At 37.6% G+C, this 19,295-nt stretch overlaps 3 protein-coding genes across 4 annotated transcripts; 1 reads left to right on the plus strand and 2 right to left on the minus strand.

Annotated features, from left to right (window-relative positions):
- Window positions 1-2,844: 2,844 nt before the first annotated feature.
- Window positions 2,845-14,489, minus strand: LOC106161237 (trifunctional purine biosynthetic protein adenosine-3). Of its 2 annotated transcripts, none has more exons than XM_013538137.2 (21): window positions 14,424-14,489; window positions 13,589-13,737; window positions 13,216-13,338; window positions 12,365-12,512; window positions 12,036-12,147; window positions 11,502-11,570; window positions 10,826-10,951; window positions 10,463-10,550; window positions 9,919-10,004; window positions 9,434-9,602; window positions 8,850-9,069; window positions 8,182-8,401; window positions 7,565-7,763; window positions 7,052-7,300; window positions 6,470-6,672; window positions 5,841-5,994; window positions 5,458-5,589; window positions 4,735-4,871; window positions 4,486-4,603; window positions 3,985-4,124; window positions 2,845-3,711 (listed from the first exon to the last, which is right to left on the minus strand). In XM_013538137.2, the coding sequence occupies exons 2-21, from the start codon at window positions 13,734-13,736 to the stop codon at window positions 3,526-3,528; spliced, it is 3,027 nt and encodes a 1,008-aa protein (XP_013393591.2). In that variant the 5' UTR covers window position 13,737; window positions 14,424-14,489; the 3' UTR covers window positions 2,845-3,525. The 2 variants fall into 2 exon arrangements, with proteins under 2 accessions (XP_013393591.2, XP_086851932.1); XM_086995806.1 differs by lacking the exon at window positions 14,424-14,489 and adding an exon at window positions 14,112-14,281.
- On the plus strand, window positions 14,458-17,227 carry LOC106161236 (uncharacterized). The gene is made up of 4 exons (XM_013538136.2): window positions 14,458-14,688; window positions 15,096-15,219; window positions 15,353-15,433; window positions 15,816-17,227. The coding sequence occupies exons 1-4, from the start codon at window positions 14,612-14,614 to the stop codon at window positions 15,894-15,896; spliced, it is 363 nt and encodes a 120-aa protein (XP_013393590.2). The 5' UTR covers window positions 14,458-14,611; the 3' UTR covers window positions 15,897-17,227.
- Window positions 17,228-17,838: 611 nt separating this feature from the next.
- On the minus strand, window positions 17,839-19,080 carry LOC106161211 (lewis-type alpha-(1,3)-fucosyltransferase-like). The gene has a single exon (XM_013538092.2). It carries the CDS (start codon window positions 19,078-19,080, stop codon window positions 17,839-17,841), a length of 1,242 nt encoding a protein of 413 aa, XP_013393546.2.
- Between the last annotated feature and the right edge of the window lie 215 nt (window positions 19,081-19,295).

Below are 19,295 nucleotides of genomic sequence, written 5' to 3' on the forward strand. Positions count from 1 at the left end.
CGTGCCCTGCGTGCGTGACTATCATAACAAACGCGGTGCATCCAATGTTTTGGACCCAGGCGACAAAAATGGAGAAGTCATATTCCGAGTCCCCTCTCCCGACTAAATGTTTATTGAGGAAGACCATAGTGATGGAAACGACCCAGTAGTTGACGACCACGCAGACTGTCTTGAACAGCGTCCTCTGGCGGACAGAGATCCCCATTCTTTTTTCTTGTCGGAAGCTGATAAAATCTTCGTATATCTACAGGGCTTTATAGATGGTCGGTGGGATCTCCAACAAAAGTTTATTCTGTTTTGTTAATTTTTCCGCTCAAAACATCGCGGCCTTTAGTCCGTACAGAAGTGTCCAGCGAGCAATGCCCAATGCCCGCACAGTACCAGCAGATTTTTTGATGGGTGTTCTCTGATCTCTGAACTTATCCCAACATCTTAATCCTTCATTTTTCTATCCGAAGTAACAAGTTTCATTAATGTTATTTCTTCAGTTCACCAGTCTTCGATAACAGATACACTTATCGTATCTACCACTACCGCTTCGGCTAACTTCTGTTGTCGCCTATAATTCCGTTTTGGTACAATGTAGGCCTATAGCGCTATATCCTTGTTTTTTTTCTCGGCGAATTAGCCTACAGTCCTATCTGAAACTGATTTCAAGTCGTTGTATTCATGCATCTAACAGCTGTGCCACCGCTCCTCGATTTTTTCTCTAAAATATTCATGCGTGTCAACTGAACCCATATTAGCTCTGTGAATATATGAAAACGTGTGCGCAAGTAGGTATAAGCTAGCGCTTCTGTTAAAAACTACATTAACATTTTATATGTGCTATATCCTTTCCATGAGAGTTGCCTTCGTTCGTGAGAGCAAGGTATCAAGAACGTGAACCTCTATGTCACTGCCAAGCTATAAACATTGCATTTGTCATTACCGGTGCATTTTAGTCGAACTGCAAAATCTTTACGATAATTCCCACGCGACTATTCCTTCTCATTTGTGGAAATGGTGACCATCTGTCGTACTCGATGTTTTATCAGTTTTGTCAGTAAATAATAAAGGACTGATGGCGTGACGGAAGAAAGTTATGGAAAGCCTACAATCTGTGTCCTGGTCATCAAATTTGGGATATTGTGCCACGGACGAATCAGCAAAGACCGTCCGTCGAAGTGCCTGTCATCGGTCTAGCTCCCTTAAATTTGTTCGCACCACCTTGTAGAACTTTTGTGATAACAAAAAACCGTGTATAAATTTTCCGTAAATAAATTACATTACTGAGGTTTTTCCATTCTAAACCTTCTGTTTACCAACCCAACGTGACTGTAAATAAAATGAAGGCAAACCAATGGAGGTACGATGTACCCGTATATAATGGAAAAATTGAGTGGTAGGTTTTTTATTTAGTTCGCTACTCTGATGTGCATAAGCTTTATTTAGATGCGACCATAAACGTAAATTTGCTGTGACAGCTTCTAAAATTTTGAAATTCTGATAATATACATAACTCTATTAGTGAGTGGCCATTAAAGAGACAATACTGTACATTATTCTTTTTCTCCATTAGCATGAAAATTATACCTTTCAAGCCACACCTGTCAAGTCACTTTCTGCAAAATGATATGCCATTTTCTAAGTAAGTACCATTTAAAACCCCGTTACACTTCACTGTGGCACGCGAGTAACATTAGAAAAAATATCCCAGCTTAAGTTAATGAATCTGATGTGGCGTGTACTAAAGTGGTTACATGCTTGCCAGGAAGCAAGGAGTAATAACCAAAAGGTGGTTACCTTTAAAATATGTTATACAGCCCCGTAGCCAGCAATTTCAAAAGGGTGATTCTTTTTCTGAAAAAGTGGACCTTTACCAACAAACCTCCATGTACGTAGATAGAACTTTACCCAGAGAGGACTTCTTCCCGGCAAAAGGGGGGTTCTTTTGAACTCCCCGACCCCCCCCCCCCCCCCCCCCCCCCGTTTTCTGGCTACGGACCTGTTATATAATCAGAATGTGAAACATTGCGTTAAAAAAGTCGAGGTTGTCATACCCGTTTATGAGCAATTATTAGCTATAGCATGTTAGGGTATCATAAGTTAGTATAACCATCAGTGAGTGAAGATCTCTGACAGGCTAAGTCGCCGTTCACCTCGGGTGAATTCATTTCACAGATGAGTGCTCACAAACGCCTGCATGTCCACGTACCCTGCATTCCGCACGGAAGAAAGGAATTATAGGGATTGTTCACAATGAAACTACCGCACCAGGTACTTTGGTTATATAAACGTTATGGTAACGTTATAATAACGATTTATGTTTGCTGGAAACTTCACGTACTTTTTACTCTTTAATGTTTGTGCTCTAGAGTCAGCGTCACCTTTCTTAAAATATGTTGTCACGATTACGATGTGTCGTGCTTTATTTCATCAGGTGGATCACCCTTTTCCGTGATAGATAGACATAGATAAACATTACACACAGAAGTTTACACTGATCAGCCGAACCCTTGCACACTTTTATACGGACACATTCAGCAAACCTCAAAATTGTTGAATGTAAATTCTATTTTCGGATCTGTCAATTTTTTCAAGATATAACGATTATCATGTCTTTTTTAACAGCCTGCCTTAATAATAACAAAATCACCCAAAATAATCAATCGTTTCAACCGAGTTTTTTTCTCAGTAATCAATGTTTTAGTATGCATGAGTATACATAGTGCGATATTGTTCAAATCTAATCCACCCCAGTCTACAAAAAAGAAAAAATAAAATAAAAAAAAAAAATAAAATAAAATAAATAAAAAAAAATATGCCCTGAGATATCAATAAAAATTCCAACACAAAGACATATTACATTAGTATCAAATACTTTATTGAGATTCAAAGTACGTATTTTGTGAAAAACTTGCAAAGTGGCAATAGAGACTCGTGTCCAGAATGTGAGATTCCAAATATTAAAAAAAAAAACCTACGTTATCTTTAAACGTTTCATGCACTTTTAATTAAGCAGTGCATAGTTATTTCTCATGTCGATAAGTGTAAAAATAGTGTGTCCATAAATTGGAATGTGAGATTCTGCGAGATTTGTGAGAACCTTCTAGTTTTGTAAGTCATTTTATAAACATTCAATTAAGTGTAGCAAAATTATAAAAAAAAACTTCAATAAACACGTCTTCAACCGTGTTTCTCCTAAAAAAAGTGATAATTGTTTCTCGAGTACATTCACTTATTGCTAAAAATTTTAAGTTTCACCTTCTCTCTCTTCCTCGTGTCCTCCACCCGGTGCTCATTAAAACCCGACTTAGTCTCACCGAGTCGTTTTCAATACTTTCCTTGAATTCATAACGATACATGGGTTCATTAAAAAAAAACTCTTGCATTGCTTATCGTTTATCTGCAATAATATCACAAAGCCAAAAATAAAAATATAATAATTATAATAATAATAATAATAATAGAAAAAAGTTAAAATAAAAATAATGAAACAAGTGAAAACATACTAATATAAAAAAAACGTAAAAAAGCAAAAAATTAAACACTCCATATAACTTTATTATTCTCTCCCAACTTTGCTTTCCCAGAGGCCAACAGTTCCAATGCCTTAGGGAAAGCTTTATGTTCCACAGTCTTCACCCTGTCTGCCAGTGTTTCTTCTGTGTCTCCAATTTCCACTGGGACTACTTCTTGAACCAAGATGGCGCCCGAATCAACCTCCTCCTGTAAATTTAATACCAGTGCTAATGCTCATATCATTGGTTCATTTCATAACTGAATATCGATATTACTGCTTATGTTACTATAAAAGACATAAAACACACACAAACACACACCAGATAGTTAAGTAGAAAATAGTCTTTAGTGAAAGAAAGTTGAAAAAGTGTTAAATTTTTTGGGCCTCCTAAAGCCTTCTTGTTATTTTACAACTTTGATTTTTTTCCAACTTGGAAAACACAGCCTTGTAAAATAATTTTCTTTGCATGTTGGACGTACCGCAACAAAATGAACTGTGCACCCTGACACACGCACCCCCTGCTCCAGCACGAGTTTGTGTGCATGTGCACCTTTAAAGGATGGAAGGAGGGAAGGATGAATGTTCAACAGTCTGCCCTCCCACTTTCTTACAAAATCACCTGATGGAGAGAAAGAAAATCTGGGTCAGTAAATTTTTCTATAGTTACCCCATTAGGATGAAAAAGTATAGTTATTGCTCAAAATTAAAAGAAAATCAAATAAACAAATACAGGTATTCCACAAATTAACTCAAAATGTAATAAAAGATACTAGCGCAAAGAAATATTTGCTTCTTAAAATTAAGTTGAGTGGTCCATGGTAAGTTTTTAGCATGCATTATTCAAAGGTCACAAGAAAGCAAAATCTAATCTCGTAGGTAAAAAAAAAAAAAACAAAAAGATTATCAATACTGTTAAAATTGTCTTATTATATAATAAACAAAAAAGAGAGCACTGCCATCAAGACAGGCCACATCTGTACCAGTGAGTATTCTCATGAACCCAGCTAAGCAGACGTACTCCACACCAAAATCTTCTAATATGGCCGACACTGCCAAGTCAAACTCAAGACGAGATGGAAAATCTTTGTGGTTAATGACCTGAAAACAAAATACAACAATTAAAAATCTTAGACTATTCAAGTGAAAATCTATTTATTATAAGACAATGCTGTGAAGGACAGGTGTTATTCTTGTGTTGTATATGAGAGAGAGAGAGAGACAGTCATCACCTGTGTTTGAATGCCTGCCTTCCTCGCCCTCTCCAATCCTTTGACCCCTGCCTTGTTTGAGATGACCACTACAATCTCTGCTGCACTGTCCACTGCTGGGTTTTGGGTGTGGTCAATCAGAGCTTGGAGGTTTGTGCCTGAACCAAAAAGAGTGGGCACAACAGTGAACAGACCTCACTCTGTTATTTCATACTAAGGGAGTCCAAGTAATATGATCTGCCATTATTTTGTGTGGATGAAAAAGCCAACAGACACTGGTACCAACAGTACCACCGTCATATCCAAATGAAATTTTTGATTCATCCACTTGTTCTAAACTAGGATTAAAGATAAAGATGGAAATATAATTAATGCCACACAAATTGTCACCACATGACATCAGTGAAAGAGTGAAACCATCTTCACCATATTCAACTGAAGAAGGCCTTGTAAAATGGCTAAAGTGAAGTGACCTCCATTTCAAACACTACAAAGCTTCAGTATGAAATTGAACAATAATTACTTCATCTTAAAACCACCTCCATTAAATTCTCTCTCTCTCTCTACAATCTTGAACTCACACAAACTTAAATTTACAAAACCATACAAAAAACTGTGCAAAAGCCAGTTAACACTAGCTGTCACCTTTTCACACTCTCATCTATTTTTCAAAGGCAGCAATCAATGTCACATCCCCTGTCTCACCTAACACACTCTGCTATATTAAAATGATAAGACACTTACCTGACCCAGATATCAACACACCAACTTTCTTCCTATTCCTAACTGCTCCATTAACATGTTCTCCTGTTGTTGGAGGGTTCCAGACTTTGTTTAAGGAGTGCTCTAGCTGGCTAATTAGTACTCTGGGACAGTCTTAAAAGAAGACAATATGTAGATGATCGAAAATCCCTTTTGAGGGAGGCAGTCAATTAATGCAAAAAGGGTTTTAAACTGTGAGTCTATTTTCAACTATGATTTTTTAAAGAATTGAATGATTTACTTTTTCTTGCAAATTGTATATTATATACCATGACTTTTTCAGCAAACAAAATATTATTTAAATTATTTTTTAATCAAATTTACACAAGCGCATCTGTTTTAAATTGCTTCACTTTTTTTCTTACCAAAGCACGGCACAACTGAGCCAATCTTCCATGCTTTTTGTCCGGCAGACAACAGTTCATTCAAGATGGCATCTGCATCTGTGGGGGAGACGATCAAGACAGCCCCAATGCCACAGTTAAATGTGGTCACCATCTCCAAAGATTCTACATTACCCTGTATTCAACAAGATACTAAATTATAAATAAATGTTTACATGGTTACAGGATTATATTAAATGTGACAATCAAAATCATAATGTCATAAATAAACAAAACTGAGTTACTTGTAGCTTACGGGCAACAAATGTGTATAGAAATAGTATCCCTGTTTAATGATTACTGCCCACACACTGACTAAATGTGTCCACCCAGGAAGATTCATAATTGACAAAGCCAAAGAGGAAAGATATTGTGAGCTTTCAAATTTACTGGCCAGGCTGGTAGCGAGGAATTTCAAATTTTACCCAGAGCAGATCTTTTCCTGGCATTAGGGGCATTTTGTTTAACATCTCCACCCCCAACACACCTGGCTACAGACTTGCTGGCATCTTTGTGGAGGGGCCAATGAAAAAACTTCTTAATCAGACTTTTCATCTTATAATTGCGTCATTCACATTTTCATCTTCATTTCAACTGTTATTGCTTAGTACCTGCTTATATATCCAGCTGAACACAGGCGGGAGGTCCCAATTCCCAGCACACAGCTGAACTCCTTTTTTACTGGGTAGAACTCTTGGAATGTTCTCTATCAGACCACCACCAGTTATGTGAGCAAACGCCTTCACTTTCCCTGACCTCAGTGAAGGCAGGACGGTCTTGGAGTAAATTCTTGTGGGAACCAACAGAGATTCTCCTGTAAATAATAATGATGATGATGATGATGATATACAAATATTAAAAAATATATACATTGTTACATATGGTAACAAAAGAAATTAAGAATAAAACATTATGCAGTTACTATCTATTGCTCCTGAGCATAAAGCCATGAGATAAATTTCTGAAACAAACTTGGAAGTTTTCCTGTAAAGATAACAATTGCAATTATGGCAACATTGGACATGGTCTCATACATACAACATGTTATGCAAACATTTCAAACACCCTGATACAAAATTTTAATAAAATAATCAAAACTTTGGTAGGATTTTTTTGTCATGACACTAGATGACAAGTCCTCTCACTCTAATGCATCTTTAATTGTAATAATAATAATAAGAAAAAGAAGATACCCAGTGTCTTTCCCTCCATAAATGGAGAAGGATCGGAGTACGCAATCCCTTGCTGCTCCACCAGCTTTCTGACCAGACTAAAGCCGTTGCTATGGAGACCACTGGACGACAGGCCGATGACCATATCACCATTCTTGATGTCTTTACTACGAGGCAGGTACTGGTGTCTTTCCAGAGCACCCACGGTGAAACCAGCCAAGTCGTAGCAGCCAGGGTCATACATGCCTGGCATTTCTGCTGTCTCTCCTCCTGAAGGCAAATATCAAGACTTAATTCTAGCAAGATAATCTCCTAGTCAACTCACTCCGTCATCTTGGAAATCTAGGGCCACTGCTCAGGATACACACATCATCAATTAATTCTTCTTGTGTCTTTGTAATCAATAATTCATCCCAGATTCTGGTTGAACCAAGCCACCTGACCAGTTATAAAAATTTTAATGGACGAATACTTACATGTTACTGAACAAAAGATGAATCAAACAATTTAAAACAAATGGAATAAAGTGCGTACCTAGTAATGCACATCCTGCCAGCCGACATCCATGGGCGATACCCTTGATCACCTTCTCGGCCACACCAAGATTGAGTTTTCCACAGGCGAAATAATCCAGGAAGTAGAGGGGTTCTGCCCCATGCGCAAGTACGTCGTTGACACACATGGCCACCAAATCTATGCCTATCGAATCATGCTTGTTACAGGCTTGGGCAATCTATTTTAATTGTTTAGATATTAAAATGGAATTTAAACTGAAAAACTGCAATTAAAATCAATTTTCATTTTCTGGTCTTAAACTTTGATTGCTTGTTCCTTTTTTTCAAGAATTTGTACTTTATTGTTGTACCTGACTAGCTCTGAGGTCAACGTAACTTGTTAGTATGTCCAAAAAGCAAATCTAAAAATCTAAACTTAAAAATATACATAAAAATAGCTATATTCAATTATCTTTAGATTTCTTACAGTCACTGTCTAGTCTAAGTTTAGAATTCATATAACTATGCTGACTCTGTGTGTGTGTGTGTGTGTGTGTGTGTGTGTGTGTGTGTGCGTGTGTGTGTGTACATATACACAATTCCTAAACAACAGGAAAAACAATATAAAGAAAATGAACACAGTAATACCACAATCACCTTCAGTTTAGTCCCCACTCCGTCTGTGCCAGAAATCAGCAGAGGATCCTTATACCCAGCAGCTTTACAGTCAAACAGGCCCCCAAACTGCCCCAGCTCAGCTGTACACCCATGTCGCGCAGTCGCGGCTGCTGCAGGTTTTATGAGATTCACCAAGTTGTCTCCAGCAGCTATGTCAACTCCAGCATCTTTGTACTTTAACCCCCGACCCTTTCTTGACCTAGAAACAACAAATCAATAGAGACATCTTTGTACTTAAGCCCCAGACTTTCTTTGGCCTAAAAAAAATACAATTAATGTACATAGCCATATTTGTATTTTAACTCTTGAACTTTCCTTGACCTACAAATGTACTGCAAATTATAATAGCCATTTTTGTTCTAAACCTATGACCTATCTTTGAAGAAACCAAATTAATGAACAAAATGTGAAGAACACTTCTGGGTCCAAAAGTTGCTGTAACAAAAACATGCAATTGGATGGCCTAACAAAATCCATTTACCAGGGATTTACCAGTTAAAGTTCTCGCTAATGCCCCTCCCACCACCACCCAAACACATTGTTCCTTTTGATACTATCAAATTGCAGGAATTACTGAAAAAACCTACATCACACTTTCAAAAAGTGACTTTCAGCCTCCCTTTTCTGTCAAAATAGTTCACACTCACCATGCTATGGCTCTATGGGCAATATCCCTTCTGTAAAATGCTCCATCATACTGAATAATGTCTGCTCCCTGCTGGGCTTTGCTGGCTGCTGATTGGATGTTTGTATCTATGGCAACCACAGCCAGGACACGCCCACCACTTGTGACTATTTTTCCCTCTTTCATGGCTGTCCCAGCATGGAATACTGTAGTTTCTGGATCTTTGGACAATTTGTCAAGTCCTAAATGTGACAAAAATCATACCTGAAATCACTGAATAACATAATAACTGTTTATACTTAACAAAATTAAGCAAAAAGTATCAAACTGAGTAGACATTTCTTGTGAGACTTCAACATCTCCTGTGTCCACAGATAGCCTATATGAAATAATGTTCATATGTTGTATTCTCACAAAAATTGGGTTCATATATCTCATTTCAGATCTAAAAAATCTGATAAAATGAAATTCAAAATAACAGAAGGTATATATATATATAATGGTATGTCAAATGTGAAGCCAGTTTTCCAAGAAAATACATTAATAAAGTTCCAGCCCTAATTTACACCTGTTTTACACTCTTCACATATCATTGTATATCAGTACCTGAAATTTCCATCCCTTTTTTATAAGAATTTGGATATCCACCGCTGACAACTACAACCCCCACTGCAGCTCTGTCTGTGCGGAATTCTGGGATGGCATCTGGCAACTTCCCGTCAACGCAGGCAAGCATGGTGGCAAAGAGGTCTGTTTTAATGAGCGGGATGAGGACCTACAAAATATAATATGGAATGTGATGAAAGAAAATCAATTACTGCTTCACTGTACTCATATAAAATATAGAAATATATGGCATAATCAAACAGTTCCGTCTTAGCTAGATCATCAAAACCTAATTAATAAAATCAAATTATGTGAGTACATGACAACAATTAAGATATTTTGATTATCAAAATCCAAATTTAAGATGCACTTGAAAGAAAAGATATCAGGTATACAGTTCCTCTATCCCACAGTTATGAACATATCTAATAGATATGAAAATGAAGAGTATATTACAAGTTTATATGATGAAATAAAAAAATGACCTGTGTTTCTGGATCACCAAATCTACAATTGAACTCCAGTACTTTTGGTCCATTACTTGTAAGCATAAGGCCAGCATATAGGACACCTTGAAACACAAAAAGAGTTATGGATATTCAAAATAATGAAATACAAACATCTCCAGTTAAACCTGTCAACGCAGGCAAGCATGGTGGCTTTCTCTTGGCAAAACAATTTGTTCTAAAGTATATAAGACTGAAATCTGTATAATCCAATTGCAAAGGTCTTAGGAACATGGAGCCTGGTAAACAATATTTACATATGAACAACCAATGAAGTGCATCTACAAGTTGTCACTTACGTTTATAAACAGAAATAAAATATGTTAAACTATGAAGTTTAAACTAAAATATCATAATTATTGAAAATTAAAAGAAATTAATTATTAAATTATGTCCATTTTGGAAATTGACAGGTATTTTAGCTTGGAAGTTTGGAGCAAAATTTAATTGCTTTCCAGCAAAAGCTGAATTCTGAAGCATGCACATCTGCTCTGGCTTCTGACTTTGTACACTTTGTACTTACCAACATATGGAATTTCTTCAGCTCTCATGCCATCCACTGTCTTCTGAAGCACCTGTTTCTCTATTAGTTCCAGAGAAGCTTGTGAAACCTGTGTACATACATTATAATATCCAGATATTTAAAAATATTACAAGTAGCTGGTATCCAATAAAAATGTTGTTTAACAAATAAATTTTTCTAAGAATATTTTAAAAGCCTATTTGCGTAACACTGGTAAACAATTTTTCAAATGTTATGGAAGTTTATAGCACATAGCAAAATCCTGGATCCACCAATGAACAGTGCAATCCATAGGACAGCACCATCCTACATTGATGAAACTAATCCAGCTCTACTCTTTCCTTCCTGGTGTTATTTTCCTACCTGAGGACAAGGACAGTAAGCTCCCATTCCCCCAGTATTGGGTCCCAAATCTCCGTCCAGCAATCTCTTGTGGTCCTGGGCAGGGGGCATGCAGGAGATGGTGCTGCCATCTGTGAAGCAAAGACACTGGGAGAAAGAGAACAGAAATAAGATAATTACAGAGACACTGGTTAAGATTAACAAGAAATATGCAAGACTCCAGCTCCTGCTCCACTAAAGCTGAAAGGTTAAGTTCACCTTTGATTGTGTTAGAGGAGATGGCTGATGCATCCAACACAAGAAGTTCATTATTTGCACTGAAGCAGAGGAAATAGTGAAAGAGCAGTTACTACTACCGGTTCAACTCTCTGAGAAATAATTGATATTTTTGGATGAACGATTCCCTTTAATCATTTCACATACTCTGCACAGTTTCAATGGCTATTTTATATATATGATGAAGAAGAGCCCATCTTTTGTTGTGTTTTACACATTTTCTACCCATCTGCTGCTGCTATTTTTAATTTTACAATCTCCATTGGCTTTCTATATAACTTTTCATTTACCTTAATATCTACCATATTCTTGTAAAAATTACACTGAAGCTCCAACAGTAAAAAGAAAAAATGTCCTATGTATTTTTTTTTTTCAAATTGGTTGAACAGACAGTATAACACTTTACAATGATAATACTTACTGATACTTCCTCACCCTCTAATAACTCTTCAATTACCACTTCATCACCAGCACTGCCATACGTTTTATCCTAGAGTGAAACAAGGCAGCAATACTGTCAAATGGACATCAATTTCAAAACTGATATAAAAGTAAAGTAAGGTACCACACTCCACTAAATCTCAGTGTGGTTTACAGTAAATGAAAATATGCCTGGCATAACTTTTGACCCCGATTCAGTCTAGAACCAGATGTTCTTGCCTGCCAGCATGGAGCAGATTCGACCCAAATTCAGAAACATTGAAACAGTCTATAAGGGTGCATTCAGATTCACACATCACACTAACTGGATCGATCCTACTCTGTGGGGAATTCTTGTTAAAGTGCAATCAGTGGAATCAGCTTAATCAGCACACGCTAGTTAATTACCCTCTTGCTGCTTGAGGAGCATTGCACTTTGCAGAGTTGGACTGACCCCGCTGGTGCGATGCATGAATCTGAATGCAGTCCAAGTCACAAAGTCAAAAGTACATCAACTGTGATGGACATAACTTACTTTCAGTATGATATCCACTGCCTCACACGCCTCCTGCTGGTTACTGGCCACTATGACTCCCTTCCCGGCAGCTAACCCACTGGCTTTCACCACCAGGGCTGGATAGGGGGCGCTGGAAGAAGAAAATCAACCATATAGTAACTCCCTCAAAACCAATTGGTAGGAACAAAAGCTGCATAACAAACAGTTATATGGAGACAAAAATTCTTCACCGAGGACAAAATATTGTAGGCTGTTCAATGTCAATTTTTTTCAGGTAAAATAAGTCTTCGTTTGGCACTAGGTTACAATTTATTATGCTAATACTAGCCTAGCATGTATCTTTTTACCTCTTGATATGGTCACATGCTTCTTGTGCATTTGTGAAGCTTTTCCACCTTGCAGTAGGAATATTGTGTCTGTCCATGAAAGCTTTGGAAAACGCTTTACTTGCCTCTATCTGGGCAGCCTTGGCACTGGGACCAAAGCATTTGATACCTGGAAATACATTTTAGTTTAAAATGAAAAAAAAAAGGTTTTTCTAATATTAAGATTCAGCATACTGTAAACTTGACTCAGTAAAAGCCATAAGAAGCTACAAGAAATACAGGGTGAGGAAGAGGAGTTAAAGGAGGGAGAGGAAGGTTAGGCAGAAAAAGTGGAGGAGGAGGACGTGGAAAAAGGAGGAGAAACAGAATGAGAGGGAAAAGGAAAGAGAGAAAGAGGAGGAGAGAGGAGGAAAGGGAAGAGAGAGGCGACAAGGAAGAGGAGGAGGAAAAAGGAGGAGAACATAACGAGAGGAAAGATGGAAAAAGAGTGGATAGAGTGAGGTAGAGGAGGAGGAGGAAGAGGAGGAGAAAGAGGAGGAGGAGAAGGAGAAGGAGAGTAAGGGCCCGTTCCCATAACCTTATTGTATTAGCTGGATTGATCCAACTTCTCATATTTGCTAACCTGCACTCAGTTTGAGAGGCTTAAATGTCTGGTACACCCCCTTGTAACTTAAAGAACTTAAGTAAAGTTTTGAAAGCTTTGAGTTTCATGATGTTGTTCACATTGCTTTGCCAGACAATTAAGCTGATTACATTGACTGCGCCTTAGCGAGAATCCCCGCTGAGATAGATTGATCCTGCTAGTACAACAAGGTTATGGATATGCAGTCTAAGAGGATTGGAAAGAGATGAGTGGAAACAGAGAAATTCACCTGCAGCTGTGAGGACATCTGAGATCCCGGCAGCCAGGGGGTCCTCAGGACCCACACAGACCAAAGCCACACTGTGCTGCTTACACCACGAGACCACAGCATCAAATTTCTTCAAGTTGATCACTAAACAAAATAACAGAAATCTTGTAAAAAAATCATAAAAAGAAGTCTAGTATATAGCAAACTAAAATTTGCAGCCCCAGCTACCATTTAATCATACAAATGTTAATATTTTCATTAAAAATTATTTTGATACATTAAATTCTCAGATTGTGAGATTGCTTACAAAGGAAAAGGTAGTGTGTTTACACTGACAGAACTTACAGATATTACTGATGTTGCTAGCTGACAGAGCCTAGCTAGTTTTACTTACAGACATTACTGATGTTGCTGACCCCTCTCTCAGTTCCAGCATTACCAGGACTGACAAAGACATGTCGAACTTGTGGGGACTGGGCAAGCTTCCAAGCCAAGGCATGCTCTCGACCCCCTCCTCCTATGACAAGGACAGCTTCGGTCATTCTGGAATGGACACACGGGTTATGTACATTATAGTCAGATCACTCGATCCATAAGGAAGAGTTGATTGTTTGTGAAATAAAAAAGGTGTCAAAAATGGCCAAAGTGGTGTATAGTTTACCAGTCCTAAAGTAAGCCCTGGAGTATTATACTTATTGATAGATACTGTGGCCTGTACTGTTCATAAAACGTGTAGATTCAATTGTAGTTACAGACTAGATTTGCATATACAGGATGCAGATTAAGCACTCTACAAAAAGCTAATAAAAATTCATATCACCAACACATACTGTACAAGTACTAGTTACAAGTAAGTTTTACACTGTATATATAGTTTACAGTAGAATGCAACTACAATATATCAAAATAGTAATTACACTATTGGTCCTTTTATACATAAAAATCTCAATTTTGTTTTGCTTCACACAATCATTCCCATCTGTTTTAGTGAACCGACAGCCTCGGCTTACTGTCTGTGCACGTACTGTAAGTTTCCATTCAAAACACGAGTGCCCTCCTCGGAGCACAAACAAACAATGAACCGATTGACCCCACCGCCAAGTTTTTCATTTTAAAAATCTAGGTCTCTTCAAATGTATAGACCGAGAATTTGGCTCACAAAGGAGTAGATCTGACCAAAAGAGCACATGATATCATTCACAATCAGAACATAAACGTTTCATTCTTACCTATGGTAAATCGTGCAGGCAGCGTGATCAACAACGTGAGATTCTTCTCTGTTTTGAGGAGGGAATAGTAACATCCGGTCTCGGTTGCAAATGCAACCAGGGTAAACAATTTTGACAGCTTGGGCAGTTGTCTACCTGTATGTTATTTTGAATTTTGAACTGATTCTAGCTGCCGGATAGTTAGAGAGATGAATGTGAAAGGATATGATACGGAAGGGACATATGTGAAGAAAGAATTGCGGCTGAATATGAAGCATGAGCAAATGTAGGTTGATATCTTTTAAGATGTAAAATAGCGAGTTACAGGCAGTTAGTACTCAGTACGTGTACATTTGGAAGCTATACCGGTACATTGTACAATGCCTTTAGAGTTAGCACTACTGTTTGTTTGTTTCGTTGAAGCATTTTTTGACATTCGACCAATTAGCAACACTACGGAAGCAACACCCGTTACAATTTTTAACAGTTTCTTGGGTGCAACTTACATGTCTGGGCCAAGTTACAAGTACTGGCGCACTGTATTTGTAACATGCATGTGTACGTTTGAATGAGGACGTCCTTATTCAAAATCTTCAAAAAATTCATTTGTATCACCAGAAAACGTCCACAATATATGCTCATTGTAAAAATAAAGATTTAAAAGAACCAGTAACTGACTATTTTATTTTTAAGCCTGGCTCAACGACAAGCTCTATTGAATGGAACGGAGGCTTATTATGACAGCCGACAGAAACGTGCATCTGAGTTTGTCTCCAGTTATAACAGAGCCATGGAAAGAAACCAAAGATTGAGAGAGGTATAGTAATAGTACATGAACCCAGTGATTTAAAACTTTTAATTTTTTATTTGTCATATTTTATATAGTTGTAAAGGAAGCATCCTAAGATTTCCAAGTAATAACTTGATCACTGAAAGCTTGTTTGCTGTAGGAGATACATAACTGTATGAGGGGAATGCAGAAAGAGAGGAGAAGAGCCAGAAAAGAGGATTCTGAGTTTGAAAATTTGAAGGTAAAGGTTTTATTAAGAAAAGTCCCTTTTAGGAAAAATACTAGTAGAACTGTCATTTATTTACTTTGTAATTCTGTTTGTGTTCGTGTCAGTACCTACATACTTAGGTTCTATTAATAATAATAATAATAATAATAATAATAATAATAATAATAATAATAGTGATAGTGAAAAATAGATAATCAAATGATAATAATGATAATAATAAAATAGCTAAGTAATGCAGTTAAGAAAGACTTGAAAAATTCAAATCCATAACTAAAACATTAAAATAGTCTTCAAACTTTGATCACTTCAGAATTAATTTTTTTCCATCTGTCTGTCTTTATGTTTATATTTATTAAGATAAGCAAAACGATTTATTCATTTATTTACTTTACAGGATAATTACTGGAACATGGTGAAGAAATGTCTACCAAAGTGGAAAGAAGAATTAGATAAACAGAAAAATCTGCCTTCGTGAAAGTTCTCTGATTTCTTCTCTGAAATCCCACAAATCCCAGAGCTTGTGCCTGATCACATGAAACACTGGAAATCTACAGGGTTATCACGAAATTGCGATATCATAAAATAGATTTTCCAGGGTTGCGGACCAAAGTGCTGGTCGCATAATATGATCGGTTGCAGAGGGTAACAAATTTGAAAGTTTGAATTTGGATTCTTTGAGACGGTTTGGTTTTACCATTTACAGTAAAAAATCGATCCTTTAAGGATATATGATGAATGAGCAAAAAGCAAGAAAAGTCAATCACACAGTTGGGGTTTAAGAAATTTTAGGTATTACAATTGAAAAGCACATGACTTATGAAAAAAAAGGGTGATAAGTTTGAATATATTGAAAATTTTATGTGGAGTCTGCCATATTTAGTCGATCATTTAGTCCGCGGATTATCTGTTCTAAATGCGCTCAGAGACAGCCATCTACTGTATGCATGCAGAGTCCCACACTCGACAATTTACTAAACAGCAGGCCCCGTTTTCACGAAAAAAACTTTAGTTTCCTGGCTTAGTCGTCTAAGATTTCCATGAGAGTGCTGTAGCGCTGTTCCTGATAGGGTAAGATATGTGCATTTGACCATGTAACGTTGGTAACCAAGTACTTAGTCAGGGAAGCTGACTTAGTATTTATTTTTTTTTTTTTGAAACAAGGGCCAGGAAGCAAACTGCATTTGTACCGGTAGTGGAGAGCTTGTGATAGGGAGTAAACCCCAAGTTCCCTTTCCGCATGTGAGAGCTTCACAAAGGGGGCTTGAAACGTAATTTTATCATTTAAAAAGAGACTTTATCTGCTAGAGTCATGGTTGTTTTAAGCCGTGTTTGAACTGAAATCATCCATTGCTTTATTCACTCTCTGCATTAATAGTACTGTATATATGTGATGCTCAGTGGCGGATTTAGAGGGGGTCCTGACCCCCCTTCGATTTCTGGTCCCCTCTTGAAATTAGAATTTGGACCAGCTGAATCATAGTTCTAAAACGTACCAAATGGCACCTTTCGCCCTCTAAAATACCAAAAAACTTCGGGGCCTGCTGAAGGGCCCGGACCCCCCCCCCCCCCTTCAAATAATCCTGAATTCGTCCCTGATGCTATTTTAATACATATTTGAAATTTAACCAGACACCATTTGTTGTACTCCCTTCATCAGTTGCAGTTTCTATTTAAATGTAATGTATATATGTACCCAGGGCATCGTTAAATGATATAAGTTATGCCGAATAGCCTGCGGAAACATTATAAGGTATGAAGATATAAAAACGTACAGATGCAACTGAAAAATAAAAACATTAATGCGCACATTCCCCTCAGGGGCTTAGTCTTTTATATGGATTTAGTTTATGGAATACCGGTAGCTAACATACCGGCTAATACAGGTACAGGTAACTGTACCAGTACAGTGCACCTTTTAATGTTATCACTTAAAATGAAATCGCCTAAAAAAGACCCATTAAATCAAATATCAAGGTTCTATCACTGTATGTAGTGTTATAGTTCGTAAAGCCAAAGTGCCCAAGAAAGATTGGCCATCAGATTCTATATAGCTGTAGTAAAAGAAAAAACCCAAGTCCCAAATTTACGGCCTCAAAGCAGCACGTTTATTATTAACCCAGATGTAAAAAAATTACCATAGCTATTTCGTTACTTCACCAAGAGAAAACGGCCTACCGTTTACCAAAAGTTTTATCGTATCAACATTTAATAAGTGAAAAGGATCGTGCGTATGTTTCAAGTGATAAAACATATATTTGTCCTTGACATCTTCATTTTTCTCTCAGATACATAAATACATGTGAGAAAATGTTTCTTCCCTCCCAAAAACATCAAATACCGGTTATAACGTTAGTTACGAAAATAAAAAAAAAAAAAAAAAAAAAAAAAAAACGGGTCTCTTTTTCTCTCGTTGAATCTCATTCACCGTTACTAATGTCATTCTTAGAGGTGCAATCAGACTGGCTCCACCATTTATCGATCCTCTCATATGTCTTCCTCGGTTCATTTTTATTGTTTAGTTTTGCGCATAATTCACACCAAGATGGCAGCCATTTAACCCCGAAATATCCAGTACCATCAAATTTATTTTTGGTCTCCAGATATTGTATATACTTGGTGTCATTTTTATCCAGGTCTATTAAAAATCGCGCCAGTTCTTTAGGCGAACGGAAATCGGCTGCATTTACATAGGACTGAGGTGGGCCAAATTTAGAGTAATCGGCAGCACCCCTCACCACGGGCACGGTGTCTAACGGAATTATCTTGAAGTACTTTTCCGTGACATAATCTTTACAGAAAGCGTTTTCGAAACTCAGATAAAACTTGTACTTTCGGCCAACCATCTTGAGACACGCTTGATCTTCTTTATCCCATTCTTTTTTACAAGTCATGTTCCCGCAGCGTCCATATTTGTCTATGGGGATGTATTTTTCAAGTTCAGTGACGTATTCAAATCGTCTGCTGTGAGTCTGGCAATTACTGGATATCCAGGCAATCAAGCGGCTTTTTGACTTAACCACTTCATTAAGATCTCTCTGAAGGACGAATGGGCGTTCCCAGTAACGACCATAGTAAAGACGCACGTCTGAATCTAAACGGTACGTCATGGTCCAATTGAAAAGTCCGTTCCATTTTTGATACTGGTAATTATGAGACCATCCAGGGCTTTCAAGCATCCAAAATACCCACCTCTGGTGGGGAAATCGAAAACGAGGTCGATCGTCTGCTTTCAGCTGATGAATATGAAACAAAATGGCGTCTGATTCATTCAGTCGGCTTCTGTCCTGGGAAATTTGACAGTTTTTTACCGGACAACGAAGTCTCTGGAACGGTTCACCTCCTAAACCAATGCCCCAGCCTGGCATGTCCCAAAACGAATTCCACAACAGAATTATCTTATCACTCTTTGTGTGCCCGTTGTCGCCATTGCCTGGTGGACGTGGCATGGGCAGAGCTGTATCTAACCTAATGTCTGGTTTGTCAGGCCCAGCACTAAGTTTTACGCCTATTAGCTGATCCCGCATGGATGAGCGTGCAGCTGTTTGGGGTTTCGTATCGCCCGTCCATCGTGTCGGGAAGTAGATGTAGAATGCCACACCTACCTGCACCGCAGCTATACAAATGAAGAATAATTTGAACTTTTTTCGGGCGTTTCTCATTGCGATCTTGTTATTAATACAATACGCATCCGTTTAATTAGTTTGTCCTTCCTTTCAGAATAAATAATGGATTTATTGTATTTGTTTATATAAATAACCTCTCACAGATCCTGTATGTGATGTTTATATTTAAATGTCATCCACTAAAATTGTTGCAAATTTTCATGTATTTGTTGTAAATTGTTGTAAATTTTCTGACTGGCAGTAGACTCAAA

Source organism: Lingula anatina, chromosome 9 (assembly GCF_051362555.1).
Source record: "Lingula anatina isolate TDL-2025a chromosome 9, LinAna3.0, whole genome shotgun sequence".
NCBI lineage: Eukaryota > Metazoa > Brachiopoda > Lingulata > Lingulida > Lingulidae > Lingula > Lingula anatina.